Below are 24,098 nucleotides of genomic sequence, written 5' to 3' on the forward strand. Positions count from 1 at the left end.
AAAAGCGTGCTATGATAAAATTGTTAGTTTTTTTAAACAAAAAAAAAAAAAAATGAAAGAAAGACAAGAGGGCCAAGATGGCCCTAGGTCGCTCACCTGAGAAACACACCATAACAGTGTAAACATGTTTGACATAGTGATTTCATGGAAACAAATATTCTGACCAATTTCCATAAAGATTGCATCAAAAATGTGGTCTCAAGTGTAAACAAGCATTTTCTTCAATTTGACCTAGTGACCTAGTTTTTGAGCTAAGATGATCTACATTCGAATCTGACATAGATTTGATCAAGGCAATCATTCTGACTAAATTTCATCAACCTCGATTGAAAAATACACAGCCTCCATCGCATACAAAACCCTTTTCTTTGATATATCCTAGCGGCCTAGTTTTTGACCCCAGATGACCCATATTCAAACTTGACCTTAATTTCATCAAGGCTAGCATTCTGACCAAATTTCATGAAGATCAATTGAAAAATACAGTCTCTATTGCATATACAAGGTTTTTCTTTTATTTGACCTAGTGACCTAGCTTTTGACCACAGATGTCCCATTTTCGAACCTGACCTAGATCTTGTCAAGGCAATCATTCTGACTAAAGTCTATGAATATCCAGTGGAAACTGCAGCCCCTATTGCGTACAGAAGGTTTTTCTTTAATTTGACCGGGTGACCTAGTTTTTGACCCTAGATGACCCATATTCAAACTCCTCCTAGTTTTCATAAAGACAAACATTCTGATTAAATTTCATGAAGATCCGATGTAAAATGCAGCCCTATTGCATACACAAGGTTTTTATTTGATTTGACCTAGTGACCTAGTTTTTAATCCCAGATAACCCATATTCAAACTTGACCTAGATTTTATCAAGGCAATCATTCTGAATATAATTCATAAAGATCAACTGAAAATACAGCCTCTATCGCATACAAAAGGTTTTTATTTGATTTGACCTAGTGACCTAGTTTTTGACCCCAGATAACCCATTTTTGAACTTGGCCTAGATTTTATCAAGGTTATCATTATGACCAAATTTGATGAAGATCAGTTGAAAAATACAGCCTCTATTGCATACACAAGGTTTTCCTTTGATTTAACCTAGTGACCTAGTTTTTAACCCCAGATATACTCCATTTTCAAACTCGGCCTAGATTTCATCAAGGTAATCATTCTGACAAAAATTCATGAAGATAAAATGAAAAATACAGCCTCTATCGCATACACAAGGTTTTTCTTTGATTTGACCTAGTTACCTAGTTTTTGACCCCGGGTGACCCATTTTCAAAGTTTGCCTAGATTTCATCAAGGTGATCATTCTGACCAAATATCATGAAGATCAATTGAAAAATACAGCCTGTATCGCATAGACAAGGTTTTTATTTGATTTGACCTAGTGACCTAGTTTTTAACCCCAGATATACTTTATTTTCGAACTCGGCCTAGATTTTATCAAGGTAATCATTCTGACAAAAATTCATGAAGATAAAATGAAAAATACAGCCTCTATCGCATACACAAGGTTTTTCTTTGATTTGACCTAGTGACCTAGTTTTTGACCCCGGGTGGCCCATTTTCAAACATGGCCTAGATTTCATCAAGGTAATCATTCTGACCAAATTTCATGAAGATTAATTGAAAAATACAACCTCTATCGCATACACAAGGTTTTTCTTTGATTTGACTTAGTGACCTAGTTTTTGACCCCAGACACCCCATTTTCAAACTCGGCCTAGATTTTATCAAGGCAATTATTTTGACCAAATTTCATGAAGATCAGTTGAAAAATACAGCCTCTATCGCATACACAAGGTTTTTATTTGATTTCACCTAGTGACCTAGTTTTTGACCTCAGATGACCCATTTTCAAACTCGGCCTAGATTTTATCAAGGTAATCATTCTGACCAAAATTCATGAAGATTAATTGAAAAATACAACCTCTATCGCATACACAAGGTTTTTCTTTGATTTGACCTAGTGACCTAGTTTTTGACCCCAGATAACCTAGTTTCAAACTCGGCCTAGATTTCATCAAGGTAATCATTCTGACCAAATTTCACGAAGATCAGTTGAAAAGTACAGCCTCTATCGCATACACAAGCTAAATGTTAACAGACAGACGACAGACGACGGACGCCGGACATCGAGCGATCAGAAAAACTCTTTGCTCAGGTGAGCTAAAAAAGAAACAAAGTGACACGTTAGTGCGGCATTAGTCTGTTTCTCTGTTTGGATAGCTATTTTATCTGGTCCTTATGGGACTTCAATTATGTATAAATTGCATGTACAATTGAAGGTAACTCCAATTTATTGTTGAAAAGAACAAAAAACAAAAACAAAAACAAAAACAAAAAAAAAAACGATTAGGATAGATTTCCGTAGCAGCGTGGTCAAGGTCACTGGTTTTGAATTACTGGGTCCTCCTCGCTGTGGGTTTTAAAGTTAGTTTCGGTGTAGGATTCTTTTATGAAAGGAAGCCATTCGGCTGACTTTTGGACGGTCGGTGGTTTCACCCAAGGTGTCCGCCCAAGCTTCGGTACTTGGGACCTTTCACAACCAGTTGCTGTATGTCAAATAACTGTGTCGGAGTGACATTAATCCGTGTAAAAACTAGAAATGTGTCCATGGGACAATGATGCCCCAACTACATGACATTAAAATTACATTTTTTCCCAGGTCAGGGGCCATAACTCCTACAATACTGAATGAATCTGGACACGAAACCCTAGGTGCACAACTGCACATGCTGACCAACATTCCTGTAAACTTTGGTGACTCTAAGTCAAATACTTTTCTAGCTACGCGAAACACAACATTAAATGACCAATTTTTAACTAAGTCAGGGGCCATAACTCCTACACGACTGAATGAATCCGGACGCAAAACCCCAGGCGCACAACTGCACATGCTGACCAACATTCCTGTAAACTTTGGTGACTCTAGGTCAAATACTTTTGGAGCTACGCATGACACAATAAAATGACCAATTTTTAACTAAGTCAGGGGCTATAACTCCTACAAGACTGAATGAATCCGGACACGAAACCCCATGTGCACAACTGCACATGCTGACCAACATTCCTGTAAACTTTGGTGACTCTAGGTCAAATACTTTTGGAGCTATGCGCGACAAAACATTAAAATGACCAATTTTTTACTAAGTCAGCGGCCATAACTCCTAAAACGACTGAATGAATCCGGACGCAAAATCCCAGCTGCACAACTACACATGCTGACCAACATTCCTGTAAAGTTTTGTGACTATGTCAAATACTTTTGGAGCTAGGCGCGACACAACATTCTCGGAAGGACGGACGGACGGAAGGACGGACGGACAAGAGCAAATCTATATGCCCCCCTCCCTCAAGTGGGGGGCATAAAAAGTGCTAGTAAATTTCAATTTTGATAGATTATAACATTATTACGTAATTCAGTATATTTTCTAAATACATAGGTAATTTACACATAGTACACACCCTTTGATACAGGGTATAAAAAGTTGGTATATAAATGCACTGTACACTGAACACTGTTAATAAGCGGACAAAACAAATTGCAAAAGAATATGAGGAGCTCGAGTGCATTATAAATGATGCGCTAGGACAGTTTTATATGCGGTAATATTTTATAATCTTTGAGCAGAGCGTCCTTATTTATTCGTTGGATTAGACTTATTCTCAATAATACCTAGACCCTTTAATGTAATTTCTTTAATAGCTTTACCATTCCTATAAGAGACGCGAACAGGTAATCAGCCGAAAACGTCTACATTTCTTTCTTTCATCTATTGTAACCAATCCATAAATCGCACATTCAATACAAGATGCTAATCTTGCGTGTAGGTATCTTTCGTTAGGTTTGCCTTTTTCATCAAACTGTACTTTCATTTTCAATATAGAATAAAATCTTTTACGATGACAATGTCACGGGGCGAATTAAATATCAAATGATTACTATGTATACCAAAGAGTCAACTGTATAGATGTCAAGAGGAACTCAAACAACAGGACAGGACATTTAATAGATGGCAGAGTGACAGCAAATCGAGCTTACCGGGTTTTAGTTTTCGGTACCAGTGCAAATTCTCTTCCCAACCGTCTGGTCTCTCTTTTTCGAGAAGTTGTTCAACATCAAGGCCGTTGTTGTTCTTTATAGCCGTGTCAGCACCACATCTGTGGAAAAATGAATGAAATGTTTAAAGTGACAGAAATCCTCATATATATATATATATATATATATATATATATATATATATATATATATATATATATATATATATATATATATATATATATAAAATACTAGTGTACATGTATACATATATCTATAAAGGTTTGTTCTAGCGCTGTTTTGCATGTGATCATTGGTAGAGGTACCCGCAATACATTTGTAGAAAATAACATTCGGACTTTATACAGACATATATCTAAGTCAGATCTGGTGGGCATCGAATCCACAATTGTGGAAAAGTGATAACAGCGGACAACCATTGAGAGTGAGGTATCAGAGATACAATTGTCATAAAATAAATGTGTATACAACACAGATGTATCGGGACAATATCTGTGAATAGTGAAGTATGCTTAAGGGGACGCATATTGCTACATTCACAGTTCATACAGAAATGCGGAAGGGGTGCATATTCAAGAAATCGATGGTGGGAAAATAAACTGATATAATACTGATGGACACCTGTAATATTCAGTATTTTGTGGATACGGATGTGGTACTATGAATGTAATAGGAAAACAGAGGTCGATCTTTGTGAAAGTACATTCAACACAAAATATTAAGCTTTTGTATAAGGAAAAAACAGGTTTTTTAGAATAACAGTGTTCCAAATAATGTTGAAGGGATGAGATTTTCTTTCTAACACACCAGGTTTGCTTAAACATGTAAAAATTTAACGCCACGTCATTTCAGCTCGGGATGGACGCCATATTTCTCATTGATAAAAATGTAAACAAAAAAAAATCAGAGTGGGATTAGCATTGCAAGGGCATAACATGACATTCTACACAATGAATACCTTAGAACAGATATCTAAGATGCTACACAGGTCAGGCGGGTTAAATGCATAATGGCGATCACTTGAAATTCATCTTGAAAAGGTGGTTAATTTTAGTTTATTTACATGGTTTTTAATTTTCCCACGACTTCTCGGCGATTCACTGCAAATGTATTACTGCGCCGGACGAAAGGTAACTCTAATAAACAACGGGAGACAACTTAGGTGTCAGCACGTGTACGATTTTTAAAAAAAACATGTCGATGATTATAATTTCTTATCAAATAATGAATCCTATTCAGATATTCGTCTTTAATATTAGAAAATTATTAATTTCTGTGGACATTTGTCAAAAAATATTACTTACATTGGACTACTTTGCGCATCAAACTGGTTTCCGCTTCAGTTGTGAGGCACTTCCGTTATACTTTTTGACAACAATAACAAAACACAAAATGAGTCAATAAAGTCACTTATAAACCGACTGCTACTTAAATCAGTGTAAGTAAAGTTGTTGTTACAACATTATACATGTTCGTTACGTTATGAGATAAAGTTTACCTTAAACTGCATAATCCATTAATTACGTTTAGATGATATTGCATTTACAACTTATTTGACCCCATTTTTTACGTGAATGACAGCATTCTCGTGCAACTCGTGCAAACAGAGTTATGAAAAGTATGGTGGAGAATTCAAGGACAAATTATAAATGACATTAAAGTGAGGATAACTGTATATTCGTCCAGTTTTGATCATTGACATGCCTGTTGTGTATTAGTAACTTTTGTGAACAAGATTAGAATGTTACTTTTGCACATATACACATTGATTGGACCACTCAACCAAATTTCATACCTTATTTTAGGGATTTTTAAGACAATACATTTTCAAAAGTTTGTTGAATGTTTTTGATATTTAAGTGCATTGTAGTTCATGAATACCAAGTTAAAAATTAATAATGGCAACTTTTCTAGGCCCTTATTGTAAGCCACTAGACTTCTGTAACGATAAATGTTTAATGTATTAAGGGGAATATACTCTTTTAGTTTTGGAATGTGGCATTCCTTGACCACCGTATCTTTTCTTATGCACTACTTTGTAAACAAACTAAATAATATGTTTTAGCTTACATATGCGAAATGAAAAGCAAGACAGTGACAATATTTCACATTCTTTCTTTAAATTAGAATCTGTAGGACATTGATAAATGTTTGGACAAGGTGAAGCACTATTATTTTCGCACCAAAAAGTCTTAATTGTTGACTTTGAATGTACACAATAAGTCTTATGTAATTCAACAATAACTTTCTTGTTTCAGTTTTCTCATTTTTATTTTAGTGAGCAATCCTTTATGTACTTATAACAGTTGAAACAGTATCCATTTCATGTACCAAAACCTTGTACTTTTTTGCAGGTAAATTTTATCATACCCCACCCACTTTTTTCTAATTTCAAAGTATGCGTCCCCTTAATCACCAACAGGTGTACCAGTACAATATAGCCTTTGGTCACCAGTAGGAGTATAAGTACAATATCTGTGAATGGTGAAATAGGAGTTTAATACAATATCTGTGAATGGTGAAATAGGAGTATAATACAATATCTGTGAATGGTGAAACCCTTATATCACCAACAGGTTTATCAGAATAATATGAGTAAATTGTGAAACCCGTTGAGGAGTATCGGTACATTATTTGTGAATAGTGAAACACTTTGGTCACCAGTAGGAGTATCGGTACAATATGTGTGAATAGTGAAGCACTTTGATCACCAGTAGGAGTATCGGTACATTATCTGTGAATAGTGAAACACTTTGATCACCAGTAGGAGTATCGGTACATTATCTGTTAATGGTGAAGCACTTTGATCACCAGTAGGAGTATCGGTACATTATCTGTTAATAGTGAAGCACTTTGGTCACCAGTAGAAGTATCGGTACATTATCTGTGAATAGTGAAACACTTTGGTCACCAGTAGGAGTATCGGTACATTATCTGTTAATAGTGAAGCACTTTGATCACCAATAGGAGTATCGGTACATTATCTGTGAAAAGTGAAACACTTTGGTCACCAGTAGGAATATCGGTACATTATCTGTGAATAGTGAAGCACTTTGATCACCAATAGGAGTATCGGTACATTATCTGTGAATAGTGAAACACTTTGGTCACCAGTATCGGTACATTATCTGTGAATAATGAAACACTTTGGTCACCAGTAGGAGTATCGGTACATTATCTGTGAATAGTGAAGCACTTTGATCACCAACAGGAGTATCGGTACATTATCTGTGAATAGTGAAACACTTTGGTCACCAGTAGGAGTATCGTACATTATCTGTTAATAATGAAGCACTTTGATCACCAATAGGAGTATCGGTACATTATCTGTGAATAGTGAAACACTTTGGTCACCAGTAGGAGTATCGGTACATTATCTGTGAATAGTGAAACACTTTGGTCACCAGTAGGAATATCGGTACATTATCTGTGAATAGTGAAACACTTTGGTCACCAGTAGGAATATCGGTACATTATCTGTTAATAATGAAACACTTTGGTCACCAGTAGGAGTATCGGTATATTATCTGTGAATTGTGAAGCACTTTGATCACCAACAGGAGTATCGGTACATTATCTGTGAATAGTGAAACACTTTGGTCACCTGTAGAAGTATCGGTACATTATCTGTTAATAGTGAAACACTTTGATCACCAATAGGAGTATCGGTACATTATCTGTGAATAGTGAAACACTTTGGTCACCAGTAGGAGTATCGGTACATTATCTGTGAATAGTGAAACACTTTGGTCACCAGTAGGAATATCGGTACATTATCTGTGAATAGTGAAACACTTTGGTCACCAGTAGGAATATCGGTACATTATCTGTTAATAGTGAAACACTTTGACCATCAGTAGGAGTATCTGTACATTATCTGTTAATAGTGAAGCACTTTGATCACCAGTAGGAGTATCGGTATATCGGTACATTATCTGTGAATAGTGAAACACTTTGGTCACCAGTATCGGTACATTATCTGTGAATAATGAAACACTTTGGTCACCAGTAGGAGTTTCGATACATTATCTGTGAATAGTGAAGCACTCTGATCACCAACAGGAGTATCGGTACATTATCTGTGAATAGTGAAACACTTTGGTCACCAGTAGGAGTATCGGTACATTATCTGTGAATAGTGAAACACTTTGGTCACCAGTAGGAGTATCGGTACATTATCTGTGAATAGTGAAACACTTTGGTCACCAGTATCGGTACATTATCTGTGAATAATGAAACACTTTGGTCACCAGTAGGAGTATCGATACATTATCTGTGAATAGTGAAGCACTTTGATCACCAACAGGAGTATCGGTACATTATCTGTTAATAGTGAAGCACTTTGATCACCAATAGGAGTATCGGTACATTATCTGTGAATAGTGAAACACTTTGGTCACCAGTAGGAGTATCGGTACATTATCTGTGAATAGTGAAACACTTTGGTCACCAGTAGGAATATCGGTACATTATCTGTGAACAGTGAAACACTTTGGTCACCAGTAGGAATATCGGTACATTATCTGTTAATAGTGAAACACTTTGATCACCAGTATCGGTACATTATCTGTGAATAATGAAACACTTTGGTCACCAGTAGGAGTATCGGTACATTATCTGTGAATTGTGAAGCACTTTGATCACCAACAGGAGTATCGGTACATTATCTGTGAATAGTGAAACACTTTGGTCACCTGTAGGAGTATCGGTACATTATCTGTTAATAGTGAAGCACTTTGATCACCAATAGGAGTATCGGTACATTATCTGTGAATAGTGAAACACTTTGGTCACCAGTAGGAGTATCGGTACATTATCTGTGAATAGTGAAACACTTTGGTCACCAGTAGGAATATCGGTACATTATCTGTGAATAGTGAAACACTTTGGTCACCAGTAGGAATATCGGTACATTATCTGTTAATAGTGAAACACTTTGACCACCAGTAGGAGTATCGGTACATTATCTGTTAATAGTGAAGCACTTTGATCACCAGTAGGAGTATCGGTATATCGGTATATTATCTGTCAATAGTGAAACTCTTTGATCACCAGTTTTAGTATCGGTACACTATATGTGAATAGTAAAAACTCTTTGATCACCAACGTGAGTATCGATGCATGTTCTGCGAAAAGTGAAACTCTTTGATCACCAACAGGAGTATCGGTTATTTATATGTGAAAAGTGAAAACATTTGATCACCAGTAAGAGTATCGGTACATTATATGTGAATAATGAAACCCTTTGATCACCAACGTGAGTATCGGTACAATATGGTCAAAATACACATAAAAATTAGATGTACCATTCATGCTGTACCACAGAAAAGTGGTAATGGGTTTTCCCTTCGACCAATAATAAAAAAGTTGAAAAATAAGCTATGTTTAGTAAAAGCAATGGGAAGTAATTCTATAAAAACATTGTAAGTTTACAAAACAGGGATCTGCTAAATAAAAAAGACTGATCAATGCATGTCAACGTTATGGCCTAAAATCTTGTATGACCTATGACCCCTAAGTGTGACTTTGACCTTTGAGGCAAACATTTATGCCGAATAAAAAACAATAACAGCCCAGACAAGCTATAAAATGACCTTTGACCACCAAGTGTGACATTGACCTTTGAGATAGGGACTTTGGATTTGCGCGCTATACTCCATCTCATTTAGGTGAACATTTTTACCAATTAAAATTGCTTGCTCCATACTTATCAAAGTTATTGCCTGGACAAGCTCTAAAGTGACCTTTAACCCCTAATTTTGACCTTGAACTTTGAGATAGGAACCTGCGGTTTGTGTGCGACACCCAGTCTAATGGAGGTAAGCATTCATACCAAACATAAACAAGACTGCTTTATGTATGTCAAAGTTATGACCCGGACAAGATCCGACATGGCATTTGACCTCTAAGTGTGACTTTGACCTTTGAAATAGGAGCATAGGGATTGTGCATGACACTCCCTCTCAATGATGTTAACATTCATGTGAAATATAACCAGGACTGCTCGGACTGCTCCATGCATGTCAAAGTTATTGTCCAAAAAAAAAAAAATCCGGACGGACACAATCACATATACCGAACAGCCATTTGGACGAATATGTTTTCGCTCTCCGCAAGCTGGCTCGACAAAAAAAAGTCATCTTGATTTTTCGAACTTGTCTGAAATTTTGTCGAGGTACCATCTCTATTATTAATCAGATCAGTTGCTTGGTATGTTTTTACAGGATGTTGTCATTTTATTCTGCTCAAATTTTATAATTTTAATATTGCGCCTATAAACAGCACATTAGAAGCTTGGTTGTTTAAGAACATGTCCTCTGGGGCTGATCACTGCACTCTCAATGTTAAAAGTATTACATTTATGGATTTGATTTAAACTTTGCATTAAACTAAAGATGTTTTCAGTGAATGTCTTTCGTATCGTAATATAAACCTTTGTTTTGTTATTTAAAAGAAACATCCCATGTGAGCGCTATTCAAAGCAATCAATAATCACAAAAATTTCAGACTATAGCAACTGAAAAGTAAATATCTAAATATAATCCACATGCTGTACAATATGTTCTAAAATATGACACAGTGCGTCCTACCTTTACGAAGAGCCTTAAATAACATAAATACAGTTTATAGCTAATGTTTACCTATGGGCTAGATCGGCTAGTAATAACATGGTTGGTGAATACGTTTAAGGGTGAATTTGTCCCAGGGAGACATTAAATGCAAATACGAAAAATAAAAGAGTTGTAGTTTAGTCAGTACTCGGTGTGACTACAAAAACAACTTATAACATTAAATTTTGCAAAAAGATTATATATAGAATACTTTTTTGTATGTATAAACTAAGGCTTGATAAGTGTGTTGGTTTGTTAACGGTCCGGCTCTTGTTCACCCTTTACCTTATTTCTGTTACTTTCTTTTTTTCAGAAAAGCATGACAATTAACAGGTTCGAACAGATACAGGGACTGTAGCAAAAATCGATGTAGTAAGTGTGTCGTCCGCACACCGACAGCGTGTCGTTATTAGTTCTGGTCCCTTGGGATCACAGAGTCCATTCTTGGTGCTGTATAACAGAGTTCAACTAAAGTCGTTACTAGGGAGGTGCCGAGGGTGGATGCACGAGTGTTAATACATGTGCCACTGCCTCTCATAAACGGACTCAGTCGAACCGAATCAATGATTATTGATATTAGTTGTGTTTAATTCTTCCAGATTTTATCTTGTGGTCACAGACCTGTATCATGATAACTACTGTAACTTTCTGTTAATCCTGAAAATTGATGACTCCGTTAACTATTACCACCACATCACCAGTTTTTACGCCTACACTAAACGCATGCGTATTCGGACCTGTTTGTGTTTGCACGCGTTTTCTTTTCAAGTTATCAGTTACTCGAGAGATATTTCTTACATTTCTGTTTCAGAAGTACAAAGTGCTATGAGTAACGTCCGTGTGACATTGAGGTAAAATTTATGAAAATGGTGATGTTGTTGTTATGTTTTATAAAGTAATGGTAGAGTTCTTTTTGCATCTAATTTGTGTGTTTTAAGCTCACGAGTGTGGTTGGGTGTATTTATTAGTAAGCCGCATAAATCTCTTTAACCGCAAGTAGACCGCGCGTCTCAAATAGTGTTAAGGCCACAGTAATTTGTCATTTTAAAATTAATCTGTACTTTACTTTTCTTTCTTTTCCCTACAAAGACACCTGAAATTTTTCAACAACCATGAATAAATGTCCGTGTTTTATACTATTTTCAATTGCCATCAACGTTTGGGATATGATGGTATCTAGAACGGTCCCGTATTATTTTACAAGATTTGAATAGAAATGAAGAAAGTGTAGGTGCCGAACTGTTAACCAAGAGAGTACAAAATTTTGTGAATAATGGAACGAGATCATATATCACATCTGTACTAATATTTGTCCCAATTTAATAATTCTGTTTATCTATATTTACAATTTTTTTGTGCCCACTGAATACATATTCTGCACAGAAAAAATTATTTATGTGGTCATGAAATCGAGATCAATCTGCAAGTTGCATTTAAGGTAGTTCTGCATATTTGATAAACCGGAAGTAATGGCGTAGCGTCATTTATCCAGAAAACGTAGAATAAAGCCTTTATTCGGAGTATAAAATCATTTTATGAATTAATGACAACTTGTGGGTAAATTTGTTACAACGGCAACTTTACTATCTTTCTAGAGTTAAAATATGATATTAAAACAGCTGACACGTTAAATAATTCCAACAAATGTCTAAAAATCAGCTCGAAATGTGTGTATTTCTTTAATCACTGGCAAATATCTGGAAACAAGCACACAGACATATACATTTTATTTCACCAGATTATAGGCTTTACCAGGTAGAGATAGGTCATAATACACCTACAAATATACTATTTATGTTGTACTACAGAAAAGTGGTCTGGGTTTTTTCCCTACGGCCAATAAGTTTTAAACAAGAGGGCCAAGATGGCCCTAGGTCGCTCACCTGAGAAACACACCATAACAGTGTAAACATGTTTGACCTAGTGATTTCATGGAAACAAATATTCTGACCAATTATCATTAAAATTGGAGCAAAAATCTTAAGTATAAACAAGTATTTTTTTTATTTGACCTAGTGACCTAGTTTTTGACCCCAGATGACCCATATTCGAACTTGACCTAGATTTCATCAAGGCTATCATTCTGACCAAACTTCATGAAGATCAATTGAAAATTACAGCCTCTATCGCATAAACAAGGTTTTTCTTTGATTTGACCTAGTGACCTAGATTTTGACCCCAGGCTATCCATATTCGCACTTGACTTAGATTTCATCAAGGCAACCATTCTGGCCAAATTTTATGAAAATCCAGTGTAAAATGCAGCCCCTATTGCATTCACAAAGTTTTTCCTTGATTTGACCTAGTGACCTAGTTTTTCAAATCAGATGACCCATATTCAAACTTGACCTAGATTTCATTAAGGCTATTATTCTGACAAAATTTCATGAAGATCAGTTGAAAAATACAGCCTCTCTATCGCATACATGAGGTTTTTCTTTGCTTTGACCTAGTGACCTACTTTTTGACCCCAGATGACCCATTTTCATACCCGACCTAAATTTCATTTAGGTAATTATTCTGACTTAATTTCAGGAATATCAATTAAAAAATACAGCCTCTATCGCATACACAAGGTTTTCCTTTGATTTGACCTAGTGACCTAGTTTTTGATCCCAGATAAACCATTTTCAAACTTGGTCTAGATTTCATCAAGATAATCATTCTGACTAAATTTCCTAAAGACTAATTGAAAAATACAGCCTCTATTGCATACACAAGGTTTTTGTTTGATTTGACTTAGTGACCTAGTTTTTAACCCCAGATAACCCATTTTCGAACTCGTCCTAGATTTCATCAAGGTTATCATTCTGACCAAAATTCATGAGCCTCAATTGAAAAATACAGCCTCTATCGCATACACAAGGTTTTTCTTTGATCTGACCTAGTGACCTAGTTTTTATCTCCAGATGACCCATTTTCAAACTCTTCCTAGATTTCCTCAATACAATCATTCTGACCAAAATTCATGAAGATTAATTGAAAAATACAGCCTCTATCGCATACACAAGGTTTTTCTTTGATTTGACCTTGTGACCTACTTCTTGACCCCAGATAACCCATTTTCAAAATGGCCAAGATTTTATCAATTCAATCATTCTGACCAAAATTCATGAAGATTAATTGAAAAATACAGCCTCTATCGCATACACAAGGCTTTTCTTTGATTTAACCTCGTGACCTAGTTTTTGACCCCAGATGATCCATTTTCAAAATCGGCCAAGATTTTATTGTATCATAGCTCGGTGTTTTTTCTTAACAAATTTGGTGCAGGTAAATCGTATACACTGAGCGCAGGGTGCGGTAACTAAAAGTGTGCAGGTATTAAATACCCGCACGCTAGTTACCGCACTGTTGGATAGGAAAGTATGCCAGCGTGTATGGGCGTGTCTCTCACAGCGACAGCGACGTGTATTTAATTGATTTTCTGTGCTCGCATTGGTTTATTTTACCTGAGCTTTACACATTTACAAAGCAAGGATTTTGAGTACTCACTGAACTACTGTATTTGGCAATGTGGAACGCCTATTGAACTACCATATATGGATGGCTATGATACAAAACAGAAAGAACATTAAAACTCTCGGGTAAACGACTTATACTCGGGGGCTACGCCCCCTCGTACAAATCGTTTACCCTCGAGTTTCAATGCTCTTTCTATTACTTGTATCATAGCTCGGTGTTTTTTCTTAACAAATTTGGTGCAGGTAAATCGTATACACTGACTACAGGGTGCGGTAACTAAAAGTGTGCAGGTATTTAATACCCGCACGCTAGTTACCGCACTGTTGGATAGGAAAGTATGCCAACGTGTCTGGAACAGTAGACAGCGAAGGGTATTTTATTGATTTTCTGCTCTCACATTGGTTTATTTTACCTGGGCTTTACACATTTGTAAAGCAAGGATTTTAAGTACTCACTGAACTGCTGTATATGGCAATGAGGAACGCCTACAACTACCATATATGGAAGGCTATGATACAAAACAGAAAGAACATTAAAACTCTCGGGTAAACGATTTATACTCGGGGGGCTACGCCCCCTCGTACAAATCGTTTACCCTTGAGTTTCAATGCTCTTTCTATTACTTAAGGTTATTATTCTGACCAAGTTTCATGAATATCTGTTGAAAAATACAGCCTCTATCGCAAACACAATGTTTTTCTTTGATTTGACCTAGTGACCTAGTTTTTGACCCCAGATAATCCATTTCCAAACTCGGCCCAGATTTTATCAATACAATCATTCTGACCAAAATTCATGAAGATTAATTGAAAAATATAGCCTCTATCGCATACATAAGGTTTTTCTTTGATTTAACCTCGTGACCTAGTTTTTGACCCCAGATGACCCATTTTCAAACTCGGTCTAGATTTCATCAAGGTTATCATTCTGACCAAATTGCATGAAGATCAGTTGAAAAATACAGCCTCTATCGCATACACAAGCTAAATGTTGACAGACAGACAGTCGACAGACGACAGACAGACGACGGACGCCGGACATCGAGCAACCAGAAAAGCTCACCTTGCTCAGGTGAGCTAAAATTCAGGGTTTAATCAAATTATACAGTCAGTGTAGAAAAACTTTTGATCCAAACGTGCAGATCTACCTTAATTTTTATTCTAAAGGCTTTAGAAACAGAACTGTACATACTGGTCATATGTCAAAAATAAACAAACTATCCATTTGACAAGAAAAATATGTTAATTGTGTAGTGCTGGAAGAACCTTTATTTTTTTTACCTTTTTCATTAATGTATTGGTAACATTAAATACATTTTCATGAAATTCACATCGGGAAAAGGTAGGCTGAAGTTGGTCCTTAAATACTTAGAGCTAAAACCCTACAGACTGAATGCTAACATGCTCAATTGACAAAATGGCGAAATCGGAAGAATGTTAGATACAGATGTTACGTGAATAATAAAAATATCCAGATACTTCAAATTTCTTTCATAGAATCAGAAATTAAAATACCACTATCCTTGCTATCTGAAGTTGACGTGAATTAAGACACTTATAAACTATAGCAGTTATATAATGGCTGCCAATTAAGTCTGTACATTCAAGTAAAATATTATAAAATATATATCTAAATAATTAATACGTGACTTCAATTGCTATTAAAGTGTTATTAATTAAAATGTACCAACACATTTCGCCCATCAATGTAAATGATTTACACTAATGAGTACAAACTTAAATTGTATGCAGATACCGACGATACATGACGGAATAAACGGCTGAATAGAAATGAACGTATTTTAAACATAACACGTCTGCGACATTTTGGTATTCTGTAAACTCTTTCAAAAAATGCTAGGAGTCCAGAATTCGAAAATATATTTTCAACATTTCACACAAGAAAAATGATCACAAACCAAACTACTGTAACTGTGTAAAGCGTAAGAAGCATCGGCTTGGAATCGCTGTGGCTTCTAGTCGCACTCGAAATGTTCATTTGAGGACTTCCAAAATGTCATCTTGTTGGAAATTACACCCGAAGGACATCCGGATTCTTCCTAAAACGTTTAAAGCTGGGACAAATAACCACACAGTTTAATTTTCCGATACACAAGTATAGCATCCACTGTACAAAATGTCCACTTTCAAATTAAACAGAACGGATACGGATCCTTTTTAAATTGAGGTAGAAGCATTTAGTTTGTAATGAAATCGTATATTGCTGTAAAAAGTGACCTCAAATGACTTATTCTAAACAATTTATCATTGCAAGTTATTGAAAAGTCATCTAAAGCTTCTCGTTTAATTTCCTTCATCTGTTTCTCCTATTTCGGGGGTATTCGGGCAAAAAAATCGAGTCTATTTTGTTATTTCTTCACGTCAGAATTTAAGCCTCCATTATAGCTTTAACAGAGTACAAATGTCTGATAATTTTTTTTCATATCCAAGATTGCGGAAATGGCCTTATCCCAGATATGGACTGAGGACTCAATTCAATTGTTGAATAGTTTTATCTGTGTTTCCTCATGGGCTATATGTGTAACCCAAGGATGGTTCACTAACAAGAACATGTGAATTCTATACATGTATGTAATGTTGATTAAGGAGGAAAATGAACATGGTTAAAATGCCTTCTTGATTTATGTTCAAAATAAAACAACATTTAAGTATGCCATTGTAAATCATAGTGGTACATAATTACTTGCCGGTTTAATGTCCATTAAGTTGACAGATGAAACGTTTCAAACCGTAGTAAAAAACGAGGACCTTGTGCTATGCGATGAAACATTTTAAGGAAATATCATATATTGCTTAAGGGGGATATTTGTTTATAAAAGATAGTGATTCAAAAGAAAAAAATAGTAAAAGTACATTCTCATTATGCCTTATTGAATGTATTTCCGTACTTCACTGATGCTCTAGCAAGTTATAAATCATGCAAGTACAATGATATTTTATATATCCTGAACAGTAATTTGTCGTGAAGTAAAATCATTGTTTGGAGTTCAAATGTATGGTGGCTGATTTCTGCCATGTCAGGCTTGCGTGTTGGGGAGGCGAAAACAACACGAAAACACGACGTTTAGATTGCGCCAACACGACACATTTACTTGTCAAGTTTTCGAGTTGGCAGGTATGAATATGCAGTGTTGGCGCCCTTTATTTGTCGTGTTGTCGTGACTTCGCCCCGCCGACACGAAAACACGACAGATACCTTATATGTCGAGTTTTCGTTTCGGCGAGGCGAAAACAAGAAAACTCGACACATCTTATTTGTCGAGTTTTATTGCTTTCATTTTGGCGAATACGACAAATATTTTTATAAAGTATTTGTTGTATTTTCGTGTCGGCGGGGAGAAAACACGAAAACTCGACAAATAAAGGGCGCCAGCATGACATATTCATACCCGCCAACATGAAACCTCGACAGATAAATTTTTCATGTCGACACCCTCTAAACGTCCGTTTTCTTGTAGACTTTTTCGTTTTTCGCCCCGCTAACACGAAAAGCCGACAAATAAGGTGTTTGTCGAGTTTTCGCCTCTCTTATACGCCAAGAACATAGCAGAAATTAGTCACCATACAGATGCGAATAATATCACGAGGACGCAAGAATATTTACATACTGTACGCTGATTGTTGTGTACTGACGTCAAGTAACATTAAAATAAATTCACTTTAACACTACTCCAACAAAACACTAATATAGTAAGATATATATTTACTTATTTGTAATTTTTCTATTAATAAGTATTTTAACCCTTTTATTGTAACGGCATTTAGTGAAGTGTGTGAAGTTGGCGAGAAGTTCGACATCCGACATTGAACATTCGATCTCAGAACGACATTGGACATTTGAAGCGTGAAGTTGGCAATAAGTTAAACTTTCGACATTGAACATTCGATCTCAGAACGACATTGGACATTGAAACTGAAAAGGACATTAGACATTCAATTTCAAAATGACATTGGACATTCGATACCAGAAGGATATTGGACATTCGATTTCAGAACGACATTGAACATTCGGTACCAGAACGACATTCGACATTCGATACCAGAACGACATTCGACATTCAATTTCAGAACGACATTGGACATTCGATTTCAGAACGACATTGGACATTCGTTTTCAGAACAACATTGGACATTCGGTACCTGAACGACATCGGACATTCGATACCAGAATGACATTGGACATTCGATACCAGAACGACATTGGACATTCGCTTCCAGAACGACATTAGACATTCGATTTCAGAACGACATTGGATATTTGATACCAGAACTAAATTGGACATTCGATTTCAGAACGACATTGGACATTCGATTTCAGAACAATATGCGACATTCGCTTCCAGAACGATATTAGTTATCGTTTTAGAAAACTTCTTCACTGTCACAGGATTGTTAAGTCTGGATTTCTTACATTATATGCCTTTTTCACGTATTTGCAAATTCTTAATACTGTTTCTTCTCATTTAAAAACATTAGTCTATTGAAAAGGTAAATATTTGGCCAGGATGTATTTGGTAACAGGTGTGTTTTAGAAGTTTTATACATATATTATTCGTCAGTTTTCTATATATTTCTTGTGTCAGTGTAAAATATTTGATTCTGTAATGATGCGGTATAAGCAACAAATAGATTAGTAGCTTAAATGTCATTTCTATACTTAGAGGTCAAAGGTCAAAGAACTGCAGTTTTCCTTGTCCGTGCTGTAATTTAGTAATGAAAATTGAGGGATTCATAAATAAGTGTTTGCCTCAGTGGGATAGTCTGTCAAATGTAAGTACTGGAAAGGTGAGGTCACAAGTTAATACAGCTTCTCTTATCTGGGCTGTTATTTAGCAATGGATGGTGATGTTCTGAAATAACTTGGCAGAAATGTTTGCTGCAATCAATTTTTTTTATAGTATCATAAATGTTAGTCCTTTTGACAGCTGGCTGCATCTACTCTATATACTAGTATGTCACTGCACGTGAAAAGTATTTTATGTGCTGAAATTTTAACGAATGTTTTAATATTTTTTTCTTCATACGTTAATGCTGGTGTAAACAATATTTAAAGCAATTGTATTAGTTGCCTGTATAGTTATGTTACTAACAGCAAAATCAAAATGTGAAACTACTCTGTCAGTGCACGCTATATATTATAATTAGCATTAAAATTATGCATCTTATCACAGTTTTAAGTGTTCTAAATATTATGCTACTGCCAGAAGACTAACATTTAGAGGTTTCCAGAGATAGCTATGCTGACCCTTCTAACACCGACTATGTCCACGGCAGCTTACTAGATCCATACTAAAGACAAGGCCCCGTGGAGCCGCTTCAAATGTATTGTTTTAAGGTTTATTGGCTAACCGGGATATTTCGCTGCTTAAGACACAATTGCTTCCACAATTGTTAATAGCGAAGAGAAAATATATGGCTGAATAGTAAATTTACTTTTTTTGCTCGGTTTTGTGTAGATATTGTAAACGTAAACACAATATGCCGTGTCATTATCATTTCCCAGCACCTGAAGGAAGTTACCCTTTCTAACTGTACTATCGAAAAATGCGACAGTGTTTCCTCCCATTACTACTACTAAGGTAAGTACGTATATTCAGCCGAGTTATAGATATACTTTGACATTCAAAAATGACCTTTGGGCGAGTTCATGAACTAAGGTGGATCTGGTTTTCGGATAATGTCGGCTGATGATTTACATAAGAAATAGGTATGTAATGTAAGAAATGAACCGGTTTGCGATCAAAGACTGCTCAGCGTATTGGTAAGTGCGATTGCCCCTGATACACGGCATGCACACAACCTGTGGGTTCGAATCCCAACAGAATTTCTTTTTATTGTATTATGAATCAGAATTCAAAAAGTACGTAACATATTTTATTGCCTGAACTTCAATATTTACTGCTTTGAATTATTTTGCTTAATTTTTCCCATTCGTGCCCACCCGCTTTGCGCAGTAGGGAGAGCGTTTGTCTATGGGTCGCGGGGTCGGTGGATGTTCTCCGTGACGATTTGATGAAAGACATTTTGTCTGAAATCATTCGTCCTCCACCTCTGATAATTCATGTGGGGAAGTTGGCAGTTACTTGCAAAGAACAGGTTTTTACTGGTATAGAAGCCTGGAATACTGGCTAGATTAACTGCCCGCCGTTACATGACTAAATACTGTTGAAAAACGGCGTTAAATCCAAAACAAACAAATCAGTTTTCCCATTCGTTTTCTGTTACTTTTTTCTCTCTAAAAATTCATTTCATATCAGAAAAAAGTATTATTTCAATTCACAAATAAACAAGGTTAAGATAGAAATTGTTCATATCACGGCCCCGGTGCAGTCAATCCGGTGGCCATTTGTCCAGCTTCAGGGCACCTGTGTTTATAAACAAAACCTTTGCTCAGCTTAGATGAGATAAATGCCCATAAACCATAAATAACTCATTACCAGAAGTGTCATTCTTGTGTTCATTTTCCATCATGTTTATACATTTAAAACAAACAACGCAATAAGAATGAAAATAAAAAAAGATATGTGTCGACAGCTCGTTTTGAACTCGCAAGTAATAAATACAAAAAAAAAACCTTACAGATACGCAAAAAACAGATATATAACATGATTAACAATTTAAAGGCCGCCTTTCAAGGACGAAGACCTACTTACTAAAGATGCTACTTTTAGCCAATTTTCGTTTTTGATTCGAATGTCCAATGTCGTTTTGGATTCGAATGCACAATGTCGTTCGGAAGTCCAATGTCTAATGTCGTTCTGAAATGGATGTCAAATGTCGTTCTGAAATCGAATGTCCAATGTCGTTCTGAAATCGAATGTCCAATGTCGTTCTGGTATCGAATGTCCAATGTCGTTCTGAAATCGAATGTCCAATGTCGTTCTGGTATCGAATGTCGAATGACGTTCTGAAATCGAATGTCGAATGTCGTTCTGAAATCGAATGTCCAATGTAGTTCTGGTATCAAATGTCCAATGTCGTTCTGAAATCGAATGTTCAATGTCGATCTGAAATCGAATGTCGAATGTCATTCTGGTATCAAATGTCCAATGTCGTTCTGTAATCGAATGTCTAATGTCGTTCTTAAATCGAATGTCCAATGTCGTTCTGGTATCGAATGTCGAATGTCGTTCTGAAATCGAATGTCCAATGCCGATCTGGTATCAAATGTCCAATGTCGTTCTGAAATCGAATGTACAGTGTCGTTCTGAAATCGAATGTCCAATGTCCAATGTCGTTCTGAAATCGAATGTCCAATGTCGTTCTGAAATCGAATGTCGGATGTAGATCTGGTATCAAATGTCCAATGTCGTTCTGGTATCGAATGTCCAATGTCGATCTGGTATCAAATGTCCAATGTCGTTCTGAAATCGAATGTCCAATGTCGTTCTGAAATCGAATGTCAAATGTCGTTCTGAAATCGAATGTCGAATGTAGATCTAGTATCAAATGTCCAATGTCGTTCTCGTATCGAATATCGAATGTTGTTCTGGTATCGAATGTCGAATGTCGTTCTGAAATCGAATGTTCAATGTCGATTTGAAATCGAATGTCGAATGTCGTTCTGGTATCAAATGTCCAATGTCGTTCTGAAATCGAATGTCGAATGTCGTTCTGAAATCGAATGTCAAATGTCGTTCTGAAATCGAATGTCGAATGTAGATCTGGTATCAAATGTCCAATGTCGTTCTCGTATCGAATATCGAATGTTGTTCTGGTATCGAATGTCGAATGTCGTTCTGAAATCGAATGTTCAATGTCGATCTGAAATCGAATGTCGAATGTCGTTCTGGTATCAAATGTCGAATGTCGTTCTGAAATCGAATGTCGAATGTCGTTCTGAAATCGAATGTCCAATGTCGTTCTGGTATCGAATGTCGAATGTCGTTCTGAAATCGAATGTCCAATGTTGATCTGGTATCAAATGTCCAATGTCGTTCTGAAATCGAATGCCCAATGTCCAATGTCGTTCTGAAATCGAATGTCGAATATCGTTCTGAAATCGAATGTCGAATGTAGATCTGGTATCAAATGTCGAATGTCGTTCTGGTATCGAATGTCGAATGTCATTCTGAAATCGAATGTCCATTGTCGATCTGGTATCAAATGTCCAATGTCGTTCTGAAATCGAATGTCGAATGTAGATCTGGTATCAAATGTCCAATGTCGTTCTCGTATCGAATATCGAATGTCGTTCTGGTATCGAATATCGAATGTCGTTCTGAAATCGATTGTTCAATGTCGATCTGAAATCGAATGTCGAATGTCGTTCTGGTATCAAATGTCTAATGTCGTTCTGAAATCGAATGTCGAATGTCGTTCTGAAATCGAATGTCCAATGTCGTTCTGAAATCGAATGTCCAATGTCGTTCTGGTATCGAATGTCGAATGTCGTTCTGAAATCGAATGTCCAATGTCGATCTGGTATCAAATGTCGAATGACGTTCTGGTATCGAATGTCCAATGTCCAATGTCGTTCTGAAATCGAATGTCGAATATCGTTCTGAAATCGAATGTCCAATGTAGATCTGGTATCAAATGTCCAATGTCGTTCTGGTATCGAATGTCGAATGTCGTTCTGAAATCGAATGTCCATAGTCGATCTGGTATCAAATGTCCAATGTCGTTATGAAATCGAATGTCCAATGTCGTTCTGAAATCGAATGTCCAATGTCGTTCTGAAATCGAATGTCGAATGTAGATCTGGTATCAAATGTCCAATGTCGTTCTGGTATCGAATGTCGAATGTCGTTCTGAAATCGAATGTCGAATGTCGATCTGGTATCAAATGTCCAATGTCGTTCTGAAATCGAATGTCCAATGTCGTTCTGGTATCGAATGTCCAATGTCGTTCTGGATTCGAATGTCTAATGTCGTTCTAAAATTGAATGTCCAATGTCGTTCTGGATTCGAATGTCTAATGTCGTTCTAAAATTGAATGTCCAATGTCGTTCTGGTATCGAATGTCCAATGTCGTTCTGAGATCGAATGTTCAATGTCGAAAGTTTAACTTACTGCCAACTTCACGCTTCAAATGTCCAATGTCGTTCTGAGATCGAATGTTCAATGTCGAATTTCTCGCCAACTTCACACACTTTATTTAGTGTATATTACAGACACAATGGTATGGTCTGTAAGTACTGACATGACACTCATGAACATTCCATATATTCTGGGTTTTGGGTTCGAGTCCTACGTCTGACCATATCTTTTTTTCAAATTTTATCTGCAAAATTACCAGGCAGAAAAGTTGTCATACTTATTATGATTTTTATGGCACATTTATTGAAACTTGTACTGAAATTAAGCGTTGAAGAAAATGTCGAATAAAACATCTTTAAAAGTATCTTAGATAAAAAGACACATTTTTGTCACCAGCATTTCCAGAAAATAAATACTAAAAGAGAAAACAATTAAAATTCGCGACATATGTTACAGAAAATGTAAGAATAAAAGCAATATCGATATCATTTTATTAAATAAAAACAAATGACAGAGGTGATTTCGAACGCGCGCGGAAGTCGGACACCTAACCAAAACACCACCTAGTCACTGGTTAACTACACTGATTATTTTAGTAATAACATATAAATATTGCATAAACTAACGAAAATGCCCGAAAATGTTGGCGAAGATTAATGAGTGCCAGGTTGTTACTTTCGGACAATAAATAATAGTTTTTTTATATAGACATCAATGCAAAAGTACCGGTTAAATAAAAAAAGAACAACAACAACAAAAAAAAAAAAACAAACAGTACCAATGTTGTTAAAATCGTCTACAACATCCAGATTATGGCCATCGTCCAGTACACTCGCATATTATTGTATTGCACGATAGTGATAGTCTGAAACCTTTCTGAATCAAACACTTCCTTCAGAAAGCCTATAGTTCATGATCATCTTGGGTTTCATACAATCAAATTTCACC

At 36.1% G+C, this 24,098-nt stretch overlaps 1 protein-coding gene across 2 annotated transcripts in view; it reads right to left on the reverse strand.

Moving 5' to 3' along the window:
* Positions 1-24,098, reverse strand: part of LOC123566547 (uncharacterized) — a 75,022-nt gene that overhangs the window by 33,238 nt on the left and 17,686 nt on the right. For both annotated transcript variants that reach the window (XM_045360755.2, XM_045360756.2), the window contains exon 2: positions 4,055-4,173. In XM_045360755.2, the coding sequence (XP_045216690.2) occupies positions 4,055-4,173 (119 nt within the window). The remainder of the gene's footprint in view (positions 1-4,054; positions 4,174-24,098) is intronic.

The sequence above is a fragment of the Mercenaria mercenaria genome, chromosome 8, assembly GCF_021730395.1.
Source record: "Mercenaria mercenaria strain notata chromosome 8, MADL_Memer_1, whole genome shotgun sequence".
NCBI classification, from domain to species: domain Eukaryota; kingdom Metazoa; phylum Mollusca; class Bivalvia; order Venerida; family Veneridae; genus Mercenaria; species Mercenaria mercenaria.